Raw genomic sequence first — 22199 nt, forward strand, 5'->3', positions numbered from 1 at the left:
AGTACACTGACGAATGTGTAGCCTAGCTCTCTCACCCTGAGATTTAGGCCTGGCTTCAGCATGTGATCATCTTGCCACCACAGTGATCTAGGAAGTAGAGCTCTCCTGTTCTTTTCATCCTCACTCAGGAGATTAACAGGCAGGTTCACCTTATGGACCTGCATCCTTTGTTTAGCTGAGTTTACTGCTAACAGGAGGAGGGTAGTCCACTGCTGTACAATCAGGTCTGATGTATCACTGCTATGCAATAGTAATAGCTGCACCCAGAGCTTCTTTACTACTCTCTCTGTCTTGGTTCTAAGCCCTTTCTCATTATCCCTTCACTCCTTTATAATCAGTGGCCTTGTGACAGTAGGACTCTTAATCTTATCTAGTTATGAATGGACTGACTAAAGAACAGAAGGATGGAATGAGCGTCTTAAGGCTACTGCACCTGTTTCCTGGGGTCTCTGGACCAATCAGGAGGACTCCATAGAAAGCAGACTCCCAGCTGTAGCTATTCAAGTCATGTAAGTGCCCTGATCAATCTCTGTTCAGTAATGTTGGCATAAAGTGGTTTGTTGTCACCAGCTAACATGAATTTTTTGAAAACGCCAGACAAGCTATCCTGACAAGTGCCATCAAGTCACTAATTATATATTCAAAAGAAAAAAATGACTGTCAGTTAACCACCACAGTCCCTTGTCCCTTTGAAATAAATAGAATGACGAAAAGGACACACAGTTTTACAAAGGATAGCGCCAACGTAATTCATCCAGTAGGGAAAATTAAGTATTGAAAAACCATTTAGTAAGTAAGTCTCTCAAAATTTCTAAATCATTACTTCCAATTTTTTTCCTAAGATTCTCAAAGGTCAAAGACCATGACAAGATTATATTTTTCAGTAAAATGATTATAATGTGATACTGGGAGCCAAACAAACCAGGAAGGCATCAAAATTCACACATTTATGTTCCCTAGAGCTCATTAAAATAAATGTGTGTGGAGCTGTGAGGGAACTTGGCAACCATATCACAGTGCTTGAAAGCATTTTGTAGCCAAGGCAAGTTGATGGGTCTGCAAAAAGTTCCATTGCACTGGAAGTCAACATGTAAGGAAGCGCTTGTGATTAATTATGGGTACTATTTTCAATACAGTATAGTGGGTTTTATTTATTTTTTTGCTTCAAATAACAATAAATATCATTTTATGAGCCTTGCAAAGTTTGGAATACAAATTTTTCATTCTTCTCTTTCCTATTTTTTACAAGTCACTGTGGCTGAAACTAAAGTAGTAAAGTAGCTATAACAAGCCATCAAATCCAGGGGGCAGCTTTGCAAATGGCCAAATGTGTGGGCTGACATATCTTCTTAGTCCTAAGCCCAAAGAGAGAGGGTATTACTCCCCTGAGCTCAGCACCCTCTTCCATAGAAAGGGAGGCAGAAAGCACTGAGGCCAAAAGCTTGATGCTGACACCATTGCCCAGGTGTTTTCTCAGAAAGTCTCCGCCACGGATTCCTGCTGGGTGTGCCAGATACATATATCAATTCCAACCTCTTCCTCAAAGCACTGAAACCTGGACACACTCTTATTTTTATCCTATTCCTTCTTCTGGCTCTAAGATCAAAGTGATGTATGTGTATATTTGGGATAGCACTGTGAAACCCCATTCAACAATTAACACATACTCAAAATTTTCATGGATGACAGGGTTATGAAACAGTTTCTCTCCAGGATATGAATATTGATAGGAAAGGGGGTGGTGAATGGAGAGGGTGAAGAAGGGTGGATGTGGCTTTAAGATGCTTTAAGTACATGTGGGGAAATGAAGCAATGAAGCTTTCTGAGATTGGTTTTAGAAGAAGAGCAGAGGGGGCTGAGTGATGAAGGGGCTGAGTTGGACTGAAATACGTTGGATGCAGACACAGACATTCAGAATACAGCCCCCTTTCAAAAAATTAATTTATAAGGTGAATTAACAATAAAAAAGGATAGCCTTATTTCAGTAGTGACGAGGCTCTTCCTTCTTAATGAGAATGACAATCAAGATTGGGTGAAGTGATCTTTCTGCCCAGAATAAAGTATCATTCCTATCCACTGTCATAATGTCACCTTCTGAAAGCAGGTGCCCAGTAAGCTTTGCAGGGTGACATCTTGCTTCTTTGCTCTCATCCATACCTGCACCAAATCTGACCTAACAGGACTCCACTCAGTCCAAACCCATCCACTTATCTAGGTCATTACTTCTGGATGTCTTCCATCACCTCTCTATTATCACCTCTTAAGTAGCAGGATCCTGGATGACTTTCCTCACTGTAGTATCCATACTGCTTGTAGATCATGGTATTATCAAAAATATTTCTCACATGAAGGTCCAGATAAAGGAATGAATTAATGAGGGATAGAAGCATGTTTTTATGGTCTGTGTGACTGGGTTTGTTCCAAATTCATGTTGAACATTAGCTACTCAGATGATGATTTCAGGTGGCAACATTTGAGATGATTAGATCACAAGCAAGGGGCTTTTGTGGATGGAAATCATATACTATACTTTGCAAAGAGGCCTCGGAGATCTGCCTTATGTGGACACAGGGTAAGATGGTATATGAACCCTATGAGTAGGCCTTCACCAAAATCTGATGGTAGTTACTTTATGTCAGGTTTCACAGCTACCAGAAAGGTGGTGAATAAATATTTGTTACGGATAAGCCACAAATAAATGGAGACTGAAAGAACTTGAGGAAGCCTAGGAGAGGTAGACTTGAGAAGGGCAGAATGAGTAGAATAGAGACCCAGAAGCAAGCACTACCCATCAGAATTTCCCACTAATGTTGGAGACTGAGTTGAGATTCAGCTTTCTGGGGACACTCCAGTGGAGATGTTCACAAGATCACCATAGTGTCCGGGTTTATGCTTAATGGAAAGGACTAGACAAGGACGCAGATCTAAGAGAGAGTGGCACACAGACACTCATTTGTGAACTGAAGGAAATGTGTGATTCTTTAGGAAGAAGTATGGGATGATGGGATGGAAACTCGAGGAAATGCAACATGAAGGAGGGAGGTTACACAAACTCCTAAAACACCAGGGAAAGAAGAGTGTATGTAGATATAGGTGCCTAGGTAATGAAGAGAAACATGGTTGCTAAGAATGGGGCAGTACTAGGCAGAAGAGATGGCAGGTAAAGGGCAATGTATTCAGAGAATGATGTCTCGAAACTCTTTAAAACCCTTTATAATCACACACACACACACACACACACACACACACACACACACACACACACATTAACTATTCATGGAACCTTTTGAGGGATGAAAAACCTTGGAAGTTTGAATCTCAAGAAGCCAAAGCAATTTCTTTGGCCAAAGTCACAGAAAAGAAAAAAAAAATTCCATAGCAAAAAAAGAGGATGATTTTTGTGGTTTCTCTGTTTTTAAAGAAATGTACTTGCATGATTCCAAAAATATCTCCACTTGTGCATTAGTCTTGTTCCTCTCCGACTGAGATGGCTTGGGCTAGACCCCAAGGGCAACACATGATGCCGTTATTCAGTTGGGAAGAGACAAAGACAGTCTCCTTACCTCATCAGTAGTTGAGGAGAAACTTTGTACTCTGCCCACCCAGAGCCATTAAAGCATTCCCAAGTGAGCTGCCCACTACCCACGGGCAGAAAATCAAACCCAGTGAATGCCGGAGATTTTGACTTTGACCTGAGAAGATAAAATGGACGCCCTTGTGTGTGTGGTTTCTTGAACTAGTTGACAATAGAAAATTGAATTAAGTGGGACAGTGCTTTACAAAACTAAAGACTTTCTCAGAAGCTTCTGGAGTTTATGAAGACTTACTTAACACCATTGAGTTCTAACACAGAAAATCAGGATTAAGTTTGATGTTCAGTGCTCTATAGATAAACTTGTCTAGAGTATCCCATGGTCTTTACATAATAGAGTTGAAACTGGGGAAGACACTAGACAATTATCTGTCTTTTCTTCAATGCTCAGTAAAGTCACACTGCTTTGTTCAGTGTCCTGCCAGTACAACTGAGACACCCCAGCCCCAGTGTATAGAGCACTCAGAGTCAGGTGAGAATTTGAGAGCACTTCCTTCCCAGAGCTGTCCTTCCTTGAGCCTGAGAAGCATATCCATCAGAAAGTCTCTATCATTGAGATATCAAGCCATATGAGAGATGTCAAGTGGGTCCCAGATCCAGTTGCATAATAGCAAAGAAGAAAGAGAATGAGACTAATAAGTGGTCGGCATTCATGAGCTACAAGAAAATGTGAAGACAAAAATGTAATAAAATTTCTCATCTCACAGGTAGCTTCAACCTTGTAGACTGAAGAGAGGCATAGGAATTTCTCACAGGCCATTTCAGGGAACATTCAAACCCCCAAGGCAATTGCTACTGTTATTACCCTAGAGACAACCCACTTTCAGCCTAAGAAAAGTGTTCATGTAGCAGGTACTTAAAACTATATATATATATTATATATGTATATGTATATGTATATGTATATATATATATATATATATTGCTGTCATGGAGTAACTAAAAGCAGGAGAAAAGCCTGGTGCCTGCAATTCCATTTGTTTTTTTGTATGTAATTGTTCTAAGCCATTCTCTTCAGAGTCACTTTGTAATCACCTTGTGTTCCAGGAAAGACAGGATGGATGAATAACATCTTTATGACAAGGACTGAAAATTCTCTCAAGGAACAGCACAGCCTTTCCAGGACAGACCACCTCCCAATGTGGATAATTACCAACAATCACCAGACTGCATCCTGGAGCTGGAGAAATCATCTCAAAGGAAGCAGGTTTCTCCCAACGTGAGTAAGGAGAGTGGTAAGAACTGTGAAACTCAGGAGGACAAGAAGTGACAGACTAGCCAGCCAGGCACTATAACCACAACTTTTAAACCATACTCACCCTTTCTTCTATTTCACTCTTGTGTAGCTCATAGCCTAGCTGGTGAAAAGAAACATGGACATCAAGCATGGGGCAGCATGAGACAGGGTAGAGGGCAGATGAAGGGCAATGTGGTCAAAGCAGGATGTTCTCCTGCTTGCTCAGGTCTGTTTCTGAGCAAGGATGGCTAAAGATGAACTAAGCTTTCCTAGGCCTTTGGTATTAGACCACCCCATCTTTTTCTCTGCCATATTTCTTTGCTATTATTTTGACTACATCCATGTCTTGAGTTCTCATGCTCCATGGAAGGGTGTTTGCTGCGCTAAATTTTTGTTGACAAAAATTTTGTGCCTCTATGTTGAGCCGATGGGCCTGATCTAGTCTAAATTTTTGAATAATGGACTGATATTCATGGCTGGCTGATCCACTCTGTGCTGTTTAATTAGACCATCTGGATAATGTATTCACATTTTCTTCACATTATCTTGTAATTTTTCTTCTGTATACAAGTTCCAAAACTAGGCTTGTAGAACTCTGCACAAACCACAATGGCAGGAGAATTACCAGGGTCATTTTATCGGTATTGAGTAGAGAGACTGAGTTCGGTCATTGGATTTTTCATTCCCTATTGAAACTTAGGTGACTGAGTATATAGGTGGGTACCATCAGTGGAAAGGAGACCATATTTATTCATTCTATTCATTTACAAAGTTGGTATTCAGAACTGCCCAAGTATTATGTTCCACCCCTGACCTGGAGGGGCTCACAGTCTCCTGAGCACACTGGAATATTATGACAGGTATCCCCATGCACCAAATAATGAAACTTACACCTAACTAAATTCCTTGTCTGCCCTTCCTTGTACAGGGATGGTTGTCAGGAGCCCCGGGGAAGTTTCTGAACTTTAGCAGGAGTTACTGTGGGTCGATTAACCACAAGTTCCCAGAACTAGAGGCCAGCCTGACCTTGCCTGACATGAAGCAGATGCTCCTTCGCACCACGCCTTCAGTGCAGCTGGCTGGGGCTGCACCAGATGATGTGTGCATAACTAATCTCTCAGCCCTTTCCCAGGGCCCATTACACTGTCTCCAAAGAGAAGAAAGATGCATATCCATCTACTACTTCCTCACCATCTGACCTTTCCTCTGACCTTTCTATAGGTAATCTACTGCAGCTTTGGTGTTTTATAATTTAGAGTTCTGCAATAACATGCCTACTGAATTGTGTGTTCTAGATGTGTTCTAAAAGCCAGGGAACAAATCTCTCCATGGTGGAATACCTGCTCCATTACAGCTACAACCTGGTCTGCTTCATAGGCAACTGTTTCCCAGGACCCAGAATCCAGGAGGCTGTTAACAAATGTTTGGTGAGAAATTTGCCTTCCCAATAGTCATTCTTCCATTTTCCCCAATGTAATCTTGATTTAATTTTAATGGCAGTGATTTAAATTTTTTTTCATTATTTTTTACTGACCAAATAGCCATGGGTCAGAATTTTGGTCCTTTAATGGGCGAGGACCTCAGAGGTACCCTGCCTTGCTTTTTTCCCTTCTTGTCTTGTGCTTTCTTCCCCACCCCTGGTTTGTAAAACATCCATGAAAGCTTGTAGATATAGCCAATGGCTTTCAACTGACCTTGAAGAAAAGACTTCCCTACCTAAGAATCTACTTTATTACATCCCTGATGGATTACTGGAGAACTTTCTCTTGAAGTATTCCTACAACAGCAATCATGCCCTTTCAAGTCACAGCACCCTGGGGTTGCTGTTTTAAGCCTCACTGTTCAGGGAATCCAAATTTCTCATAGCCTTCTACTGTCTTTATTCCATCCCACAGGAGATGGACAGAAAATAAGCAGTCTTTTTGTCATGGTAGAATCCCAAATATTTGAAGACATCTCCTATATTCCTCCCGTATCCCTTTATGCTCAGGTCTTCCAGTGGTATATTCTTGTTTGTTTGTTTTTTTTTAAGCCAGTCTTCTGTGTTTCCTACACTGTGAGTTGAAGAAATGCATTGGCTAATTCTTAGTAGTCTTTATAAGCAATCATGTGCTTTCGGAATGTAATAACAGAGGCATACACACACATACACACAAACACATACACACACACACATACACACATGAAAAAACAATTCTGAAATGGTTTACTCCAGTCAACTGGAAAGCTAACTGACACAGGACAAAGATGTGTTGTTTACAAAATTAAGTGGTTATTGTTTTTGTCGTCATGTGAAAAACACACATGAATATGGACTTCATACAGAGATAGTATTCATTTGAAATTCACTCATTCAAATACCCAAAACATTGATGTGATTTATTTTTATAGATAGCTCATATCTTTGCTCCATATAAATTTATAATTCTCAGACTTAGGGCCATTTTGTGCCTTAAAGACATTTTGCAGTAGCTCAGATATAGAAGTTGGTAGGTGGAATCAAAGGCTAGAGACCCCAAGTGATTGATGGAGACATAAAGTTCTGCACATATTAAAATGCATGATCCATTGAAATGTAATTCAGTTTACAGGCATCCATTCAGAGTTCAACAAATAGATACTAAATAAATAGACCCATGATATCCTGATAACACATGTCATAAGCTCAGTTCTTTTGTTGGGAAGGTGGTCACATGAAGGCATTTTGGGGGAATGTGGCATTTGTTCGGATCAGGATGGAGTTGAGCCTCCCATGGAATGTCTGGTATCTTCATGGTTAATTAATCTACTCAGCAGCCTTCCTCTTCCCCATAGGGCTGACTGTGAAAAGTCTCCCAGTGAGAAAAGCTGGCTTTCTGAACAAGTGTCGCTTAAGTGACCTGACTTCTTAAAATAGTCCTTCATAAACAAAATTCACAGGATATAATTTGAGTGTGTAAATCCAATTATACTTGGTGGGGAGTCACGGGGCACATATACTAGCCTCCTCTGCTATGTACTGGCTGTGAAGGCAGCAGTCCTGTACCTTACCCCCAAGAAAATCCGGGGGAGATATATTACTTGCATAACCCATTATCTGGCTGAGATTCAAATCTGTGTGCTACAAGCATTTCTCAGTCTTCAGTGCTACTGCTGCTACTTTCATTCTATCCCAGAAAAAGAATCAAGGGCAGGCTTGAGAAGCAATCTGTCAAGTGAATTGCTATGTAGTCCAACTGTATTCTGGGCCCACTGATCTCTCCTAGAATCAATATTATGCCCATTTGTGGGTGAAAGGAAAGGTTTGAGATGAATATTGCAGTGTCTCTTATGTTCTGGAAATAAACACATGTAGGATCAGCTCAAATAGACACACTTGTGAAATGAATAAATTAGCATCGTAAGAAATATTTAGACAACAGTGAAATGTTACATCAGATGATCATAGTACTGTCCTCTGGTTACATCTTGCTAACAGCTCTGAATTTGGAACCAAGTGGAGTTTAAAACATCTTTTGGTTTTTTTTCCTGCTTGGTTTCACTTCTTTCTGATAAGCTCTTAAAATGCCATCAGACATCAGAGTGTAAATACGACTAATGCATTCATCCTACTTAGCACGACATTGCAGCAGCAGTTCCAAAAGCAGGCTCCTTTATTCCCCCCCCCCACTAATCTAATTATACTCTGATCCACTAATGTCAGTCAGGTGATATTGCTGAATATGAAGGAAAACAAATTCATAATTCAATCTGGCAAAGCATACACTACACAATCAGTTTACAACTCCCTCTAAATACACAGACCCAAAATCTATTTAGAATTCCAGGGCCATGATATCCACCAGACAGGGGGACTGAAAGGACATAATTGCTCATTGAAGAATTTATTATTTAAATATATTTTACAAAATCTACTCTTTATTCCTACAGAAAAAGAAGAGGTGAAGAGAAAGTCAGAGAGAGAGAGAGAGAGAGAGAGAGAGAGAGAGAGAGAGAGAGAGAGGAAAAGTCTCTAGTACATATCACAAGGAAGAGAGAATAATATCTCTATTTCCTGACATTAAAAGGAATCTCTTGAGAAGTTTTTTTCTCAGACATGCTGGAATCTTGCAATTGTTTTAATGTATTTTTTATTTTATTTTATTTTATTGCCAGTCCTGGGGCTTGAACTCAGAGCTTGAACACTATCCTTGAACACATTTTGCTCAAGGCTAGTGCTCTACCACTTAAGTCACAGTGCCACTTTCAGCTTTTTCTGAATATGTGGTACTGAGCAATCAAACCCAGGGCTTTGTGCACACTAGACAAGTACTCTTCTACTAGGCTATGCTCCAGGCCCTATTTTTAAAGCTTACATGAGTTTTCTGCATAGAAATGTGCAGGGATGTACAGAAATGGAGATATTTGAAGCCTTAAAATTTCTAACTAGTAAGGTACTTTGTATTGGAGCCCAGTCAAATTCATTTAATAGCTATTTATGTGTTCAGAGTGCAAGTTTACTTAACAGCTACCAAGTTGGGGCAATTTAAGTTATATGCCATTTATTGTACACTAAAGGGTCATAGGACTCTTTATTAGACTGGAAGTTAGCTTCAAAGATCATTAAACTTGGATAAAGAATATATAATATCATATCTTATGTTCAGATTGTATAAGTGGTGAGAAACATGTTGGTAATTCCATTATCCTTGCTTTATTTTTATTTGTTATGTACTTAATTCTTTATTTAAGGGGCTAGCACTGCATATTTAAGTCACACAAATTCTACTCTTCCCCTAACCCCTACCTGCTCAAACCATCCATTGGTATTTTATGTTGCACAAAAATACATTTTTATCCTGAAAGATTAAGGACCAACTAGAAGGCTAAATAGGACTTGTTATTAGACACGTTTAAGGATCATTACTTAATTAACACTAGGTGGTTGGTCTCTGTTTGATAAGATGTATGTCAGACAGGAAAGGCAGTGTTGTATGAGAAACTTAAACAAGACAGTGTGACCTTGAGCGCTGGCCAACCTGAATTTGCATACCTGGCTGCCTTTGTTTATAGAATTATTGTGAGGAAATCACCTTTACGCTGACACTTCTGCTTATCTGCTGCACCAAGAAGCACGGAAGACTAATTAGCCACAGTGGCTGTACCATTTTAGAATTCCCAAGAGGAAAGAAGCATAATGCAGCAATCTTTCTAGTTAAATTATCACTGCCTCCCAGTTTTCCAATAACTAAATGATTTCTACCATCTTATCACTCATGAGCTGGAGAATGAGATGAGCTTTAAGCGTTAGGTAGTTCCTATTCTTATTCCCAGCAATTAAAATAAAGTAAAAGGCCAATTATAGCAACAGTGCTTAGAATTTATCTGTCCTGTCAAAGTGATGAACAAAAACAAACCCTATTGTGACATATTTTATTCATTCATGTACATGATGCCATCATGTAATGGCTTTTCTGATGGATACACTGAACTGGCAGGATAAACACTTGGTTTAAGATGTGAAATAATATCATTGTCTTAGAATCTGGATAAGGCATTGGTTGCAATCACATCTGTGAAGCTGGTTGTAAGTTGAATTGGGTTGAGTTTCTTAAGGGAGAGATATCTACTAGCTCTCCTGCTACCTATGGCTGAGTTTTGTCAGAACAAAATAAAAGGACCTATTTTATCTGGTTGTGTGTGTGTGTGTGTGTGTGTGTGTGTGTGTGTGTGTGTGTGTGCGCGCGTGCGCACGTGTGCGTGTTGGTATTGGGGCTTGAACTTAGGGCCTGAATGTTGGATGTTTTTCACTCAAGGTTAGTACTCTACCACTTGATCAACCACTCCTGCTGTTTTTCTGATTAACTGGAGATATAGACAATGCTAAATGAAAGGACCTCCAGGATATAGAAACAAAAGCCATATAATGAGTGATTGTTGTCCTTAATGTACTATGTTATCTCTCATCTCTTTTGCTGTCCCTTGGTTATCTCATATTGTTACAGTATTTTACCTTGTTATCTGATATACTCTATATATGCTTATTTGGTTATTTGAAATAGGATAGGGAAGGGAGGAAAACAAGATGAGGGGTGGGTATGGGGGAGGGAAATGGGGACCAAGACATGAGAAAGGGTATCAATGTATGTGAAGTAATGCACCCCCTATCTGGTGAATATAATGTAATCCTTCTATTAATTACAATAAAAATATATGGAAAAAAAGAATTTCTTGGACTTTGCCCCCTAGTCTGCCTTCAAACTATGATCCTCAGATTTCATCCTCCTGACTACCTAGGATTATAGGCTTGAGCCATAGATGCCTGGCGTGTACCTTCTTGATACCAATCTAAGTCTTTCCAGTGTCACTTGACCCAGATAATAGATAAGTGAACATATATGTCCACTTTTTGTTCAGGTGGGAAATCTGTTTGTTTTTAGTCTGTTAATGAAGTGGAAAAAATTATAAACCATCTCCTTGCTGGTAAGGAAGCTCCAGAGAGGTTCTTTTTAGGTTCCATTTTATGGCTTGTTTATGACTAAACAGGTTGTGATACAAGTTAACAAGGGGGCTTTGTTCTTCACAATACAGGGTCTATAGAGAAAGATTTTCAGTGTGGTTGCCAGCCTGTCAAGCCACAAATCTGATTTCTTTCAGGAGGTAAAGAAGAGAAACAGACAGGCATGGACTGGATTCATGGGAGGCAATCTTTGGCTGATCCGTTACTTTTGCAAATGACATTTTTACAGTGAAAGAAACAGTGTGCTGACTGCACAATTGCATTTTGGTTTACTGAGGCTTGGAAATGTTAACTTAAACCTCAGCTGTCCTCTTAAAAGGAATTAAGACTAATTTGGGAGAGATGATATTCTAGGGTTTATGGCCTTTCGTTGGCAAATTTGATGCAACTAAGCAGAATGACAAGCTTGTTACAGAGAATCTATGCCTAGCCTGTCTGTCATTTTCCTCTCATAATTGCCTCTGGCTTTTTCATTAAATGTTCATTCATGTGCTATATGTGATGTTACTGCCTTGATTGGTGAAACAGGTACTCACCATTCTTCAGCAATTTCCAATGCTAGTTTACAAAGATGATCCTTAAAAGGCAGCTGAATAATGATTGGCAGTGGAAATAGGGTTTGAAACCTGTCCTTGCCTCTTGCTAAAGCCCTGATCTTCACAAGGCCCCTTGGTTTCACAGAACCTGCCATTTCTTTGAAGTTAATATGAAGGATGGTACCATCCATTTGTCATTATGAGATACGGTATCACACAGAAAGGCACTTAATTATGTAGAAAACGTACAAATGTAATGCATCGAGCTTTGATTTCTCTAAAATATTTGTGTGTAAGAAATTGCCTTACACACATTTAACCTATTTGTGTGTGCACATACATGTGTTTATACATTTGCATTTTAGCATGTGCAGAGAAAGCTTTCACCAACATAGAGCCAGAGGACCTGAATATTGTATAATATGTCCAGGTTGAGTGCAAAGGGCATAGTGGTAGATATGTCTTTATGGTATTTAGGTTCTTATGAGTGGGTAGTACTGCAGAGAGATGCAGTAAATTAAAATAAGATAATTTCAGATAGTTTATGTGCTCTGTAGGGACATGAATGTTTGCACTAAAGAGAATCTGGCTTTTGAGAATCTGGAACAGCAAGAATGTGACAGTTCCATGGAGACCAGGGAAAAATTTCTCTAGTCATTAGGTACAAAGGCCAAGAAGTAGAAAAGCTATGGGAACAACGGGAATATGGACAATATGTAGTGCTTGAGGAGGAGCAGAGAAGTAAATCTATCAGATTTGAGAATGCAGTCGGCTCTGGAAAAGAGCCAGGTTTCACTCTAGTTGCTATGAGAAGTCAGGATCAGGTTTTCAGCACACCAAATATAGTAGCAAACAAGGAAAATTAATAAAGAGATTGTCTAATTCTGCAAGATTTACGAAAGAAATTTAAGCCTGTAGGGGGCGCCAAAGGAAAATTCTTAAAGGACTTTCCAGCACCTAGATTGAGCAGAGAGAGCCCAGACCAATGGAGCCTTCCCTTGAGGCCAAAGGTGACTTGACCAATGACAGGTAGAATCCTACCTGTACAAATAGAGGGTAGAATGGGCTTGGTTTACAGGCCTCAGGACCTTGGTTTTCATAGGGGAGGGATGTTTATGATGGCACGGGAGTGGGAAGACACTGGGGGTTATTTTTAATTTTCTCCCATCTGGTAGTATTTGAGTAGAATATGAAACAAATATGAAGCCAAAATTTACTTTCTGGATTCATTTAGCAAGAAAAATATCTCTATACTTAGAACTTTGACAATATTCAGAATTTGCCACTTAGTATGTGTTATTCTAAATACTACTCCAAACTTACTTGATAAAGTCTTTTAATAACATGAAGTCTACAGCTGGAAGAGGTCTGGCTTACAAAGATGGGATTTTGTGCAATAATGTCTGTGATATATTCTAGAAACATCTTATTCAAGTTAGATTATTTTCTTAAAGTAAGGAGAGGAGCAGGAAAAAAAAGAAGAGTGAGAGGGAGGGGAAGGGGAAGAGCCAAAAGGAATGAAGTGTTGGATGTTCGTGTATATAAAAACAAAAATGATGAACAAAAGCAAAGATCTTGGAAGAAGATGTGTATGCATGAGAATTTAGCATGTATACAGAACTGAAAAACAAAAATAACATATTATATAAGCTTAGACAACCCCAAGCAAAGAACATAAGACCTTTTCTTCTGAATGAAAACTCTATTATGTGTCACATATTAATGTTTCATGACAGTTTTGAAACACACACATTCATTCTCTCTCTGCCTGTCTGTCTGTCTGTCTGTCTTTGCCTCTCTGTCTCTTTCTGTGTGTCTGTGTGTCTGTGTGCCTGTGTATCTGTCTCTCTCTCTCTTCCTGTCTGTCTGTCTATCTCTCCCTGTCACCTTAACAAGGAAAGGTTCATCTCCCCAGTTCATCCCTGATGGTTACTATAACACAACATATGCATAGCATTTGGTTTACCAGGGAACATGATAAAAGCACAGTCAAAGCAGCCAACCAGGTAAACAACCCGAGCAATGGATACAGAGCCATCTGAAAATGGTCAGGAATCCAAATTCAGTTGACTCTCAGAGGTCAATGAGGGGAGAAGCAGCACTTGGGTGGTACAGGGGATCCTCAGTCCATCGGCCATTTTCAAGAAGCAAGGATGCAAACTCCACCATCAGGCAGGGAAGTTTGAAGCTTCTAATGCAGCAAAATTGCCAGAGGCTGAAGATAGAGCAGGTGCAAGCAGGTACCTACAGAACAGCCCTCTGTCCAGACACATCTCAGCAGCTTTCTATCTGAAGCAATTTGGCTGACATGTTACTTTTCTAATCGAAAACTCGCCCACAGCTCACCCCCCTCCCCTGCCATACCTACCTGCCAGACATTTGGTAAAGAAAGTGCCAGGTCATTAATTATCAATTTGTTTTGGTGGATATAAACAATGGAGTCCTTTTCTACTTTCTCACTCACAGACAATGTGAACTTTGTTCACACAAACACATCTATATTTAATGAGGCAGGGGAAGGAAAAAGGAGAAGACAGAAAATAAAGACCCAAAGAATCAGATTCCACCCATTTCAAACCCTCTACATCAAAATGCCTCTTCCCCACCCCCACCCCGAATTCCTCAGAACTTCTGTTCCTTGTCAATAACCCTGGCATCCTTCTATCTGTGAGGATGATTTATTTAAAGCTCTGTGGTGAGAGGCAATATTATGGCAGGTCTCCAAGGCAATACAAAATTCCCAAGTAAACAGGGCTGTTTGAAGGGATACTCCACACTGGCTATTATGTAGTTAGCAAAAGTTGTTCCTTGCAGAACTGAGGACGGGTGACAGACATCATCTCGACAAGCAAAAACTTAACTCTGAATCTCTGAGTCCCTTACAACCACCTGCGGTGCCCTTTACGAGTTAGGCATTACTAACGTGAATGGGTCACCTAAATCTGCAGGCTTCTGTCCTGCCCTACACTGGTTCTGAGACTGCCCACCCCGAGGGGACGAGTGTGACTACCTGTCACCCGGGTCCTGGCTGATGTCACACAATCATTCTCAGAATGATGGGAGGAGCAGTTAGTAGAAACTTTTGGAGGTCATGTGGTTGCATTCACTCCATCCTAACCAGCACCCAAGGGTGCAGGGCACGGGGCATGGTTGGGGGAGGGCGAGGGCTCTCCAAGGCCCAGTCTAAATAAAGCCGGACGCGTCGAGGGAGGAAGCAAGGCAGGCAGGAGTTGTTACCTGGTTGACGGAAATGACTGCCAGCCGGGGAATGACCACTTGGAGAACTACCTGCAGCAGGGAGGTGCCCAGGCCGGCCGGGATGGCCCAGGTGAGCGGCAGCGGAAGCATACTGTAGGTGGCAAAGAGGGTGAAAAGCACGTAGCCTATGCCGTCGCCCAGCAGTCCATAGCCCAGGCCCGCTGCCAGGACCTGGGTGGTCATAGCCACCCAGGTGACCACGCCGCTGTACTGCAGGTACGTGTGAGAGGTGGTGTCCTTTCTGACCACCACCAGGGCGCAGACCACCACCTCGATGCCCGTGAAGAAGCCCAGCAAGATGCCCTTGAGCGGGTCCATGGGGGCCGAGGCCAGACTCAAGTGGAGGACCAGGAGGGTGAGCTTGGTCAGCACATCCAACACGTTCATCACCACCTCCGATTTGCGCCTTTGGCCCAGAAAATAGCGCTGGTAGAGGCGCTCGAGATCCCGAGACTTGAAGGAGTTGCGCAGGGTGGGGAAGATCACCCCCCGGTAGCTGTAGCCCCCGCTGAGGAAGAAGTCGGAGTTGCTGGGGGCGCAGTCGAGGTGCAGGAAGCCCAGGTCGCCCCCGCCGCCGCTGCCACTGCCGCCGCTGCCGCTGCGCTCCGGGAAGACTTTGGTGCCGCCGCTGCCACCGCCATGCGCTCGCTCCCCGGGGCCCAGCGCGTACAGGGGCAGCGCGGCGTCGCCCGCCAGCGGCGGCGGCTGCGCGGGGTGGGTGGGCCCGCTGCCCGCGGGGTTCGAGGCTTTGCGGGAGCCCCCGCCGCCGCCGCCACCGCCGCGGTGGTGGCCGTGGAGGAAACGCTGCTCGGTGATGTGCCGCACCGCCGTCTGCCACAGCAGCCGCTGCGGCCGCGAGCCGCTCCCGCCATCGCCCGCCGGGGGCGTCGGGTGGATGGTGTAGAGCTCTTCGCTGCCACTTAGGCAGCGCACGTCCGAGAGCTCCATGGCGCCGGGCGGAAAGACGCACGAGCTGGGAGAAGACAGCTGGGGACCCGAAGGTGGCCTGCTAGGATGGGGGGGGGGGGGCAGATCTGGTCTTTCCAGCGATGCCCGCGGGCAGGGGGACCCCGGAGGGTCAGGTCATAGTGCGCCCCCCGAGGGCAAAGCGCTCTCCAGGGCGATCGTGGCGGACCCCGGCGTCCCTGCGAGCCACCCTCCCGCCGACACGCGCGGCGTGGCGTGGGTGCGCAGCCCTGGCGATTCCTGGCCGCAGTGAAGCTGTAGCGCTCCGAGCCACGCAGTCTCCTCCTGGGGCTCGGGCGGGGGGGGGGGGGGTCCTTGGCTGCTTCTAGGTGCAGCGTCTGAGCGCAGCCCCGGCTCTTCCCGAGGCGCCCCAGTGCCTGGGCACCGAGCTTCTAGCGCGCGTGGGGCGGGTCCTCGTTGCGGCACCGGGCTTCGGACGCCCACGGCTGGGCGGCTGCGGAGGGACTGGCCGCGGGTCACCAGAGGCTGTCACCGGTGGCGCGAACTTCGCTGCTACGTCCCCAGTCATCGTCCTTGGGACAAGTCCATCGCTCCGGGGCACGGGGAGCTGGGGAGGAGCGGGGACCGGGGGGGCGACGACACCCCAGGAGTGGGGGTGGCGGAGTGGCCGGGCGCCCCCGGGCGCTCAGGAGAGGCGGCCGGCCGCGCGCTGAAGCTCCGGTTCTGGTTCCGTCCTGGCTGTAGCCACTTCCAGTGCCAGGACTGGCGGCGCGGTGCTGGCCCAGGCCAGAAGAAGCCTCCCTCGGGGGAGGAAGGCAGAGCGACGCCGGCCCCCCGACCCCAGCCTCGGCCGTCACGCGAGCTCAGCGTTCCCAGCTGAGCTTCGGAGGGGTCGCAGCCCCCCGCTCCCATCCCCTTCACTCCGCTCCCTGGAGTCCATCAGGCCCCGAGCACGGAGGAGTGGGAGATGCCGAAAGACCAAGTGGGAAGAGCTCCGAAGCCAACATCTCTGAGCGCGAACCGGAGCCACGGGGGCCCTGCCTGCGCCGCCCGCCCGAGGAGCGCAGCTCGGCGCGGGGTGGGGGTGGTGGTGGCGGGTGCGCGGTTTTGGGGCGGGCAGCGAGGCCTCTCGGGTGGCGGGGAAGTGGACGCGACGCCTCCTGGTCCGGGAGGCAGCGCGGGGAGCGGCGCGCTCGCCCGCAGGACCCGAGGAATTTGGAGACCTGTGAGAGCGGGCAGACGCCCGCGGCGGCCGACCCCGCCCCCGCGCCAGGCCCCGCCCACACCGGGCTGGGGGGGTGGGGACCCCGCGCCGACCCTGCCGCGCGCCCACTGCGGCGGGAGAGGACGCCCGCCCGGGCGCGGGCGCGGGGGTCCGGTCCTCCCCGGACGCCCAGCGGGCGCCGCGCTCCCGCGGGCCGCCCCCCCTCGCCCCCGCTCCTCCTCCGCTGTGAGTGTTTAGGCACCGGCAGGTGCGGAGCCAGGACCCGTAGGCCGCTTTGCGCCACGCCGTGGTGCGTGTCCTCTTCCCCTCCTCGTTTCCCCCTCCAGGCGTCTTTTGGCAAAGCCAACTTTCCGGCTCAAAGCTGCCTCTCCCGGGGAAGCGTCATCCTCACCAAGGCAGGCGGCTTCCTGCGGGACTCTTTACTCCGGGGCTGGGCGGGTGGGTGGGGGACGTGGAGCGTTCATGAGTGGGGCGGGGGGCGCACACGCGGATTCCCCGCGCTGACACCCGGGGTGGAGAGGACGTCCTGCACAGAGACGGTTCCAGGGCCAGGAGCGCAGCTTTGCGCCGTGGCGGACAAAGCCTGGGGCGGCGCTCACCTTGGATCAAATCGCCACGCAGGGAGCGAGCGCTCACTGTCGGTGCCAGAGCCCGGCGGAGCGGTGGCCCCGGGTGCCAGGTCCGCCGGGAGAGCGCGGCCACCGCAGTTCTCAGCCCGCCAGCAGGTGGTGAAGCCCCGGCAGCCACCACCTCTGCCACTGTCACTGCAGCCCTGAGAGCCCAGGCCTTGAACACAGTCAGCTGATGGCCGATGACGTCAAGCCCTGGGCGCTTTCGCGGCTCCTGGTGGCGTCCCCTGAAAGCCCAGATGACTGCCCGGCCTGGTCTCCCTTCCGGTGAGCCATCTCCCCAGCTCTTGCGAAGAGAAACGCTCCTGGGAAACTTGTCTGCTCTGAGCAAGAATAGCTTTCTATGTCCATGCCATCTCCCTAAAACCACACACACCAACCATATCCACTTATTTGGGGCAGTTGTATCCCAGAAATATGCCTTTATGCCTTCTGCTGTCCCCCCCCCAGGGGTCAATCATCTGCCTTGCACAGGTATTTCCAGAATGAAAAGGAAAGAATCGTTTCACTTAGCTCTCATCTCTCAGAGCAGTTTTCTGGAAACGGACAGACAGGTGGGAATACAGGCAAATGCTCAATTCTCAGTGAAAGGAAAGTGGATTCTGTTTTCTTAACCCGGTTTGCAGATAATTAATTTGTTAACTGTGAAGATACCTCAGAGAAGGTTGCCTATACCACAGCACCTGAAGTTAAGGGCAAAAGCATCTCAAAACAACTGGTAATTCTACCTAGGCCTTAATGAAATTGCCCCCAGGCTTCACTCCTGAAGACTAGGTGCTTACTTCTCTCTGATTCCTGGAAATCTGGAGTAGCAAGTCTGTTGGTTTGAAGATGGAGCCCAAGGGAGGGGCACCATGCAAGAAGGCCTTTGCTGTGCACTATGAGCCGCAGTGAGCTTGGAGCTGTGTCCTCTTTCCGTGGGCAATGCCCCAAGTCTTCTGTGCTAATTTCCATTTTAGCAAACTTGGCAGAAAGAGTCACCTCTTCATTCCTCAGTCCTTTCTCCTTGGGCACCTGAATATTCAGCCTCGAAAGATGAGGGGTTAAATGTTGATGGAACTTTCCTACAAAAATCTTCCAACCTGAACATCTGCGAGGACAATTTATCCAGCAGCAAAAGGAGTCCAGGGGAAAACTGACTTCTAGTAGCATAAAATGATTCAAGGTGATGAATCACCACGGCATATTACAGAAAGAAACTCCAAGGATTTCATAAACTCAGAGATTGCAGAAAATGAGAGAGGGCGATTTCCGCCAACTCTAGCCAGTCCTTTGCTGTGGGACTATCACAGTTTAGAGTAAGACTGCGGATGGCACAATGAAATTCAAATAGCACTTTTCTGTTTGGGATGACATAGTGCCATTTAGCCCTCAAAGCCTTCTGTTTTTGAATGACAGCATTGGCTCTGCATAAATATTAGGCTTTTTGGAGTAAGCACACCACCCGATGATTTCCTGTTCCATAAAACAATACAAGTCTTGTGTGGAGGCTGGGATGTGCTGTTCATCATCTTGCTGTCATTTATCAAGTCTGGGCTTCTGCTGTGATCTAAGAGTAATATTTTTGATAATTCGATGTCTTTTTGTACCCAGTTCCCTCCTCTTGGATTGCCCTCAGCATCCTCTCACTAAAAACACTATTGATCCTTCAAAATGTGAGCAATGTCGTGTATGCATGAAGCCCTCCTTTATATCCTGAGAGAAAGGAAAAACTTCCTTCTGTGTGGTCTAATGGTCTATTCTGTTCACTTCATTGGGCTTCTACTGGTGAAGCTACCTTTGCTCATGTAAACTCAGCATCCAATACTTCTCCGGGTCAACAAGTAAAAATCTTGAAGGAGTAGAGGGGTGAGTAGGAGAGGCCTGCCCATTGTCTCTGGCTTCTAACAACTGTATACAGGAACAACACTAAACTAAGTAGCAATTTTTCAGGATCCATTGGCTCAATTCTTAAGATATTTTATGAGCATCACGTTTAATTATCTTAAAGCCCTTCCAGGAGTTAGGCTGTTTTAATGGGTCCCAGCTTACTGATACTGAGGACTGGAGCCTCTTGTAGGCTTGCTTCTGGTGGCTAACTAAATGCCTTGCTTAGCATGTCATGATTAGTAGGCAGCAAAACTGCTATCGTTAAATCCAACTGGTGTAGACCCAGCATCCACAAGCTTAGTAAAAATATTGTAATAATCACTCAGTGATAGTTTAAGTAGGACTATAGAAGTGGAAATATCAAAAGGCAGTTTGCATTTCCAAAGGAAAGTTACAGACTTTGGAGACTGTTAGATGTGAGAAATCTGTCAAGATGACACAGATGGCAGATGAATGCAGCAGAGCTCATTCTTATATGGATGGGGGCTGCTTATTAATTTTGACTCAATTCAAAGCATAGATCCTATTTTTATATTATGTGGAAAATAGATTTTACATATTAGATTTAGCAAAAAATAATTGGCTTGGTCTACTTTATTTCATTCAGGTGGTTATGGTGATGGGAAAACATTCTCTTTTGTGATTAGAAAATAATGGATTTGTCCTGTGATGTTGCTCCATTCTATGGCCACAAAGGCAGTTTGAGAAGAGCAAACCAGTTTCCCTTTCAATACATCTTTGCCTTGCTAGGCTGGTTACATTATTGCTTGAATTTAAATTCTGTATGAGCTGTGTCCTATTCAGAATGCCCATTGAAACCCTGACACTTACTGAAGCCATAAAATATTCACATGTAAAAGAAAAGATGGGTTCAGTTCAGGAAGGGGCCCTGAAACCAGAGCGATCCTGTTTCCAGTGGGAACGAGGGTGAGTATGGTAGGGAGCTTCCAATGTTGAAATCCTGGAAACCTAATGACATCCGTATCTCACCTGGATCTCTGTTCCAAGAAAATAGCAAATGTATCAGCTGCTTTGACAGAACTCCAGGAAAATTTAGTGTTTCAAGCAAGCAAGGCTAGTTAATGAGAAGCTCCATGAATTAAAACTGCATCTATAATGCACAATGAGAAAAACAAGACATCTATTTTATCCTAGTGTTTTCTCTGCATTGAAACATGCAGGAGAAGGAAAAAAAAACAGCTTTGGAGATATGGAGATATTTCAGGTCATTACAGAGAGATCTAGTTTAAATTAGATTCTGGGGTCTGGAAGGAGAAAACAATTCTGTGAGTTAAAAAAAATAATAAAGTTGTGCTCAGCAGACTGGCAAGTCTAAAGCAGTCCAAGGGACATAGACTTCAACCTTTTCTTTTTGCTCTAAAATGATTGTCTTGTCTGTGCCTTAACCAGCGAATGAGGTAACTGTGATATCACTACGACTGTGCTTGGTGAGATTCTCAAGGAACAAGAACACACACACACACACACACACACACACACACACACACACACACACACACACATCTGTGAGAAAAATGACTAAGAAGCTAGCTGAAAGAACTAGTTAAGAAAAAATAGGACAGTGCTAGTTCACCCATATCAATAAACCTTTTGGTGATGACTTTTATTTTTAATCTGACATGCTTATGAATTCTGGAGCAAAGAGTGCAGTGGGAAGGAAATAAATCGAATTGAATTCTTTATTCCTTTTTTAAAAAAAATCTATACCAGGCATGTTACTGCATGTGTGTAACATCAGACACTTGGGAAGAAGAGATAGGAGGATGCCAACTCAGCCGTGCCTAGGTAAAAGTGCAAGATCCCCTCTAAAATCAGAACCAAAAGCATGAAAGGACTGGCAATCTCTCCCGCTCAAGCAGCTGGAGTCATGGGTGACATAGGGTCACGTTCGCTTTGGCCAGCGCTGGCCGTGAAGGACAATCTTCCTGTTTCCATCCCTGAGGCAGATGAGATTCTAGGTTTGTGCCACTACGTGCAGCTCCTGATTTTCACTTTCATATTGTGAAAAAATTTCCTTTCCATAAACATTTCACCCTTTCGCTGCGTTCTTTTTGGAGGTCATCAGGAGACTGAGCCTTCCTCCAAGTCCCCGTTTGTAGGCCCCCATTCATAGGACACAGTGCAAACCCCCCCACCTGAGGCTCCGGTGTCCTTTCCAAGGTACTCTTCAGAAGCCATTATTGAGGATGCAAAGGAAGGTGTTCCTTGATCAAACAGGTTAAGAATACTTTTTTTAAAAAAAATGTTATCCTTGGCATTCAAGGTCATCTTATTTTCCATGTATGCCTCTGTTGTCTTTGCATCTGGTCATTTCTTCCATCTCTGAAACCACTCAATTCTATGTTGACACTAAGATTCTTGGAAAGCAAAACCCAGAAGGATGGAAATGTTGTTTTTGATTTCTGCTCTTCCTTTCAGAAAGTGATT

General features: G+C 44.8%; 1 protein-coding gene across 2 annotated transcripts in view; it reads right to left on the bottom strand.

Annotated features, from left to right (window-relative positions):
* Adcy8 (adenylate cyclase 8) overlaps positions 1 to 16316 on the bottom strand; it is a 191764-nt gene extending 175448 nt beyond the window's left edge. For both annotated transcript variants that reach the window (XM_090339406.1, XM_090339405.1), the window contains exon 1: positions 15081 to 16316. In XM_090339406.1, coding sequence (XP_090195532.1) covers positions 15081 to 16049 — 969 coding nt within the window. In that variant the 5' untranslated portion in view covers positions 16050 to 16316. The remainder of the gene's footprint in view (positions 1 to 15080) is intronic.
* Positions 16317 to 22199: the final 5883 nt, after the last annotated feature.

The sequence above is a fragment of the Megascapheus bottae genome, chromosome 9 (genome assembly GCF_031878675.1).
Source record: "Megascapheus bottae isolate mThoBot1 chromosome 9, mThoBot2.hap1, whole genome shotgun sequence".
Classification (NCBI taxonomy): Eukaryota; Metazoa; Chordata; class Mammalia; order Rodentia; family Geomyidae; genus Megascapheus; species Megascapheus bottae.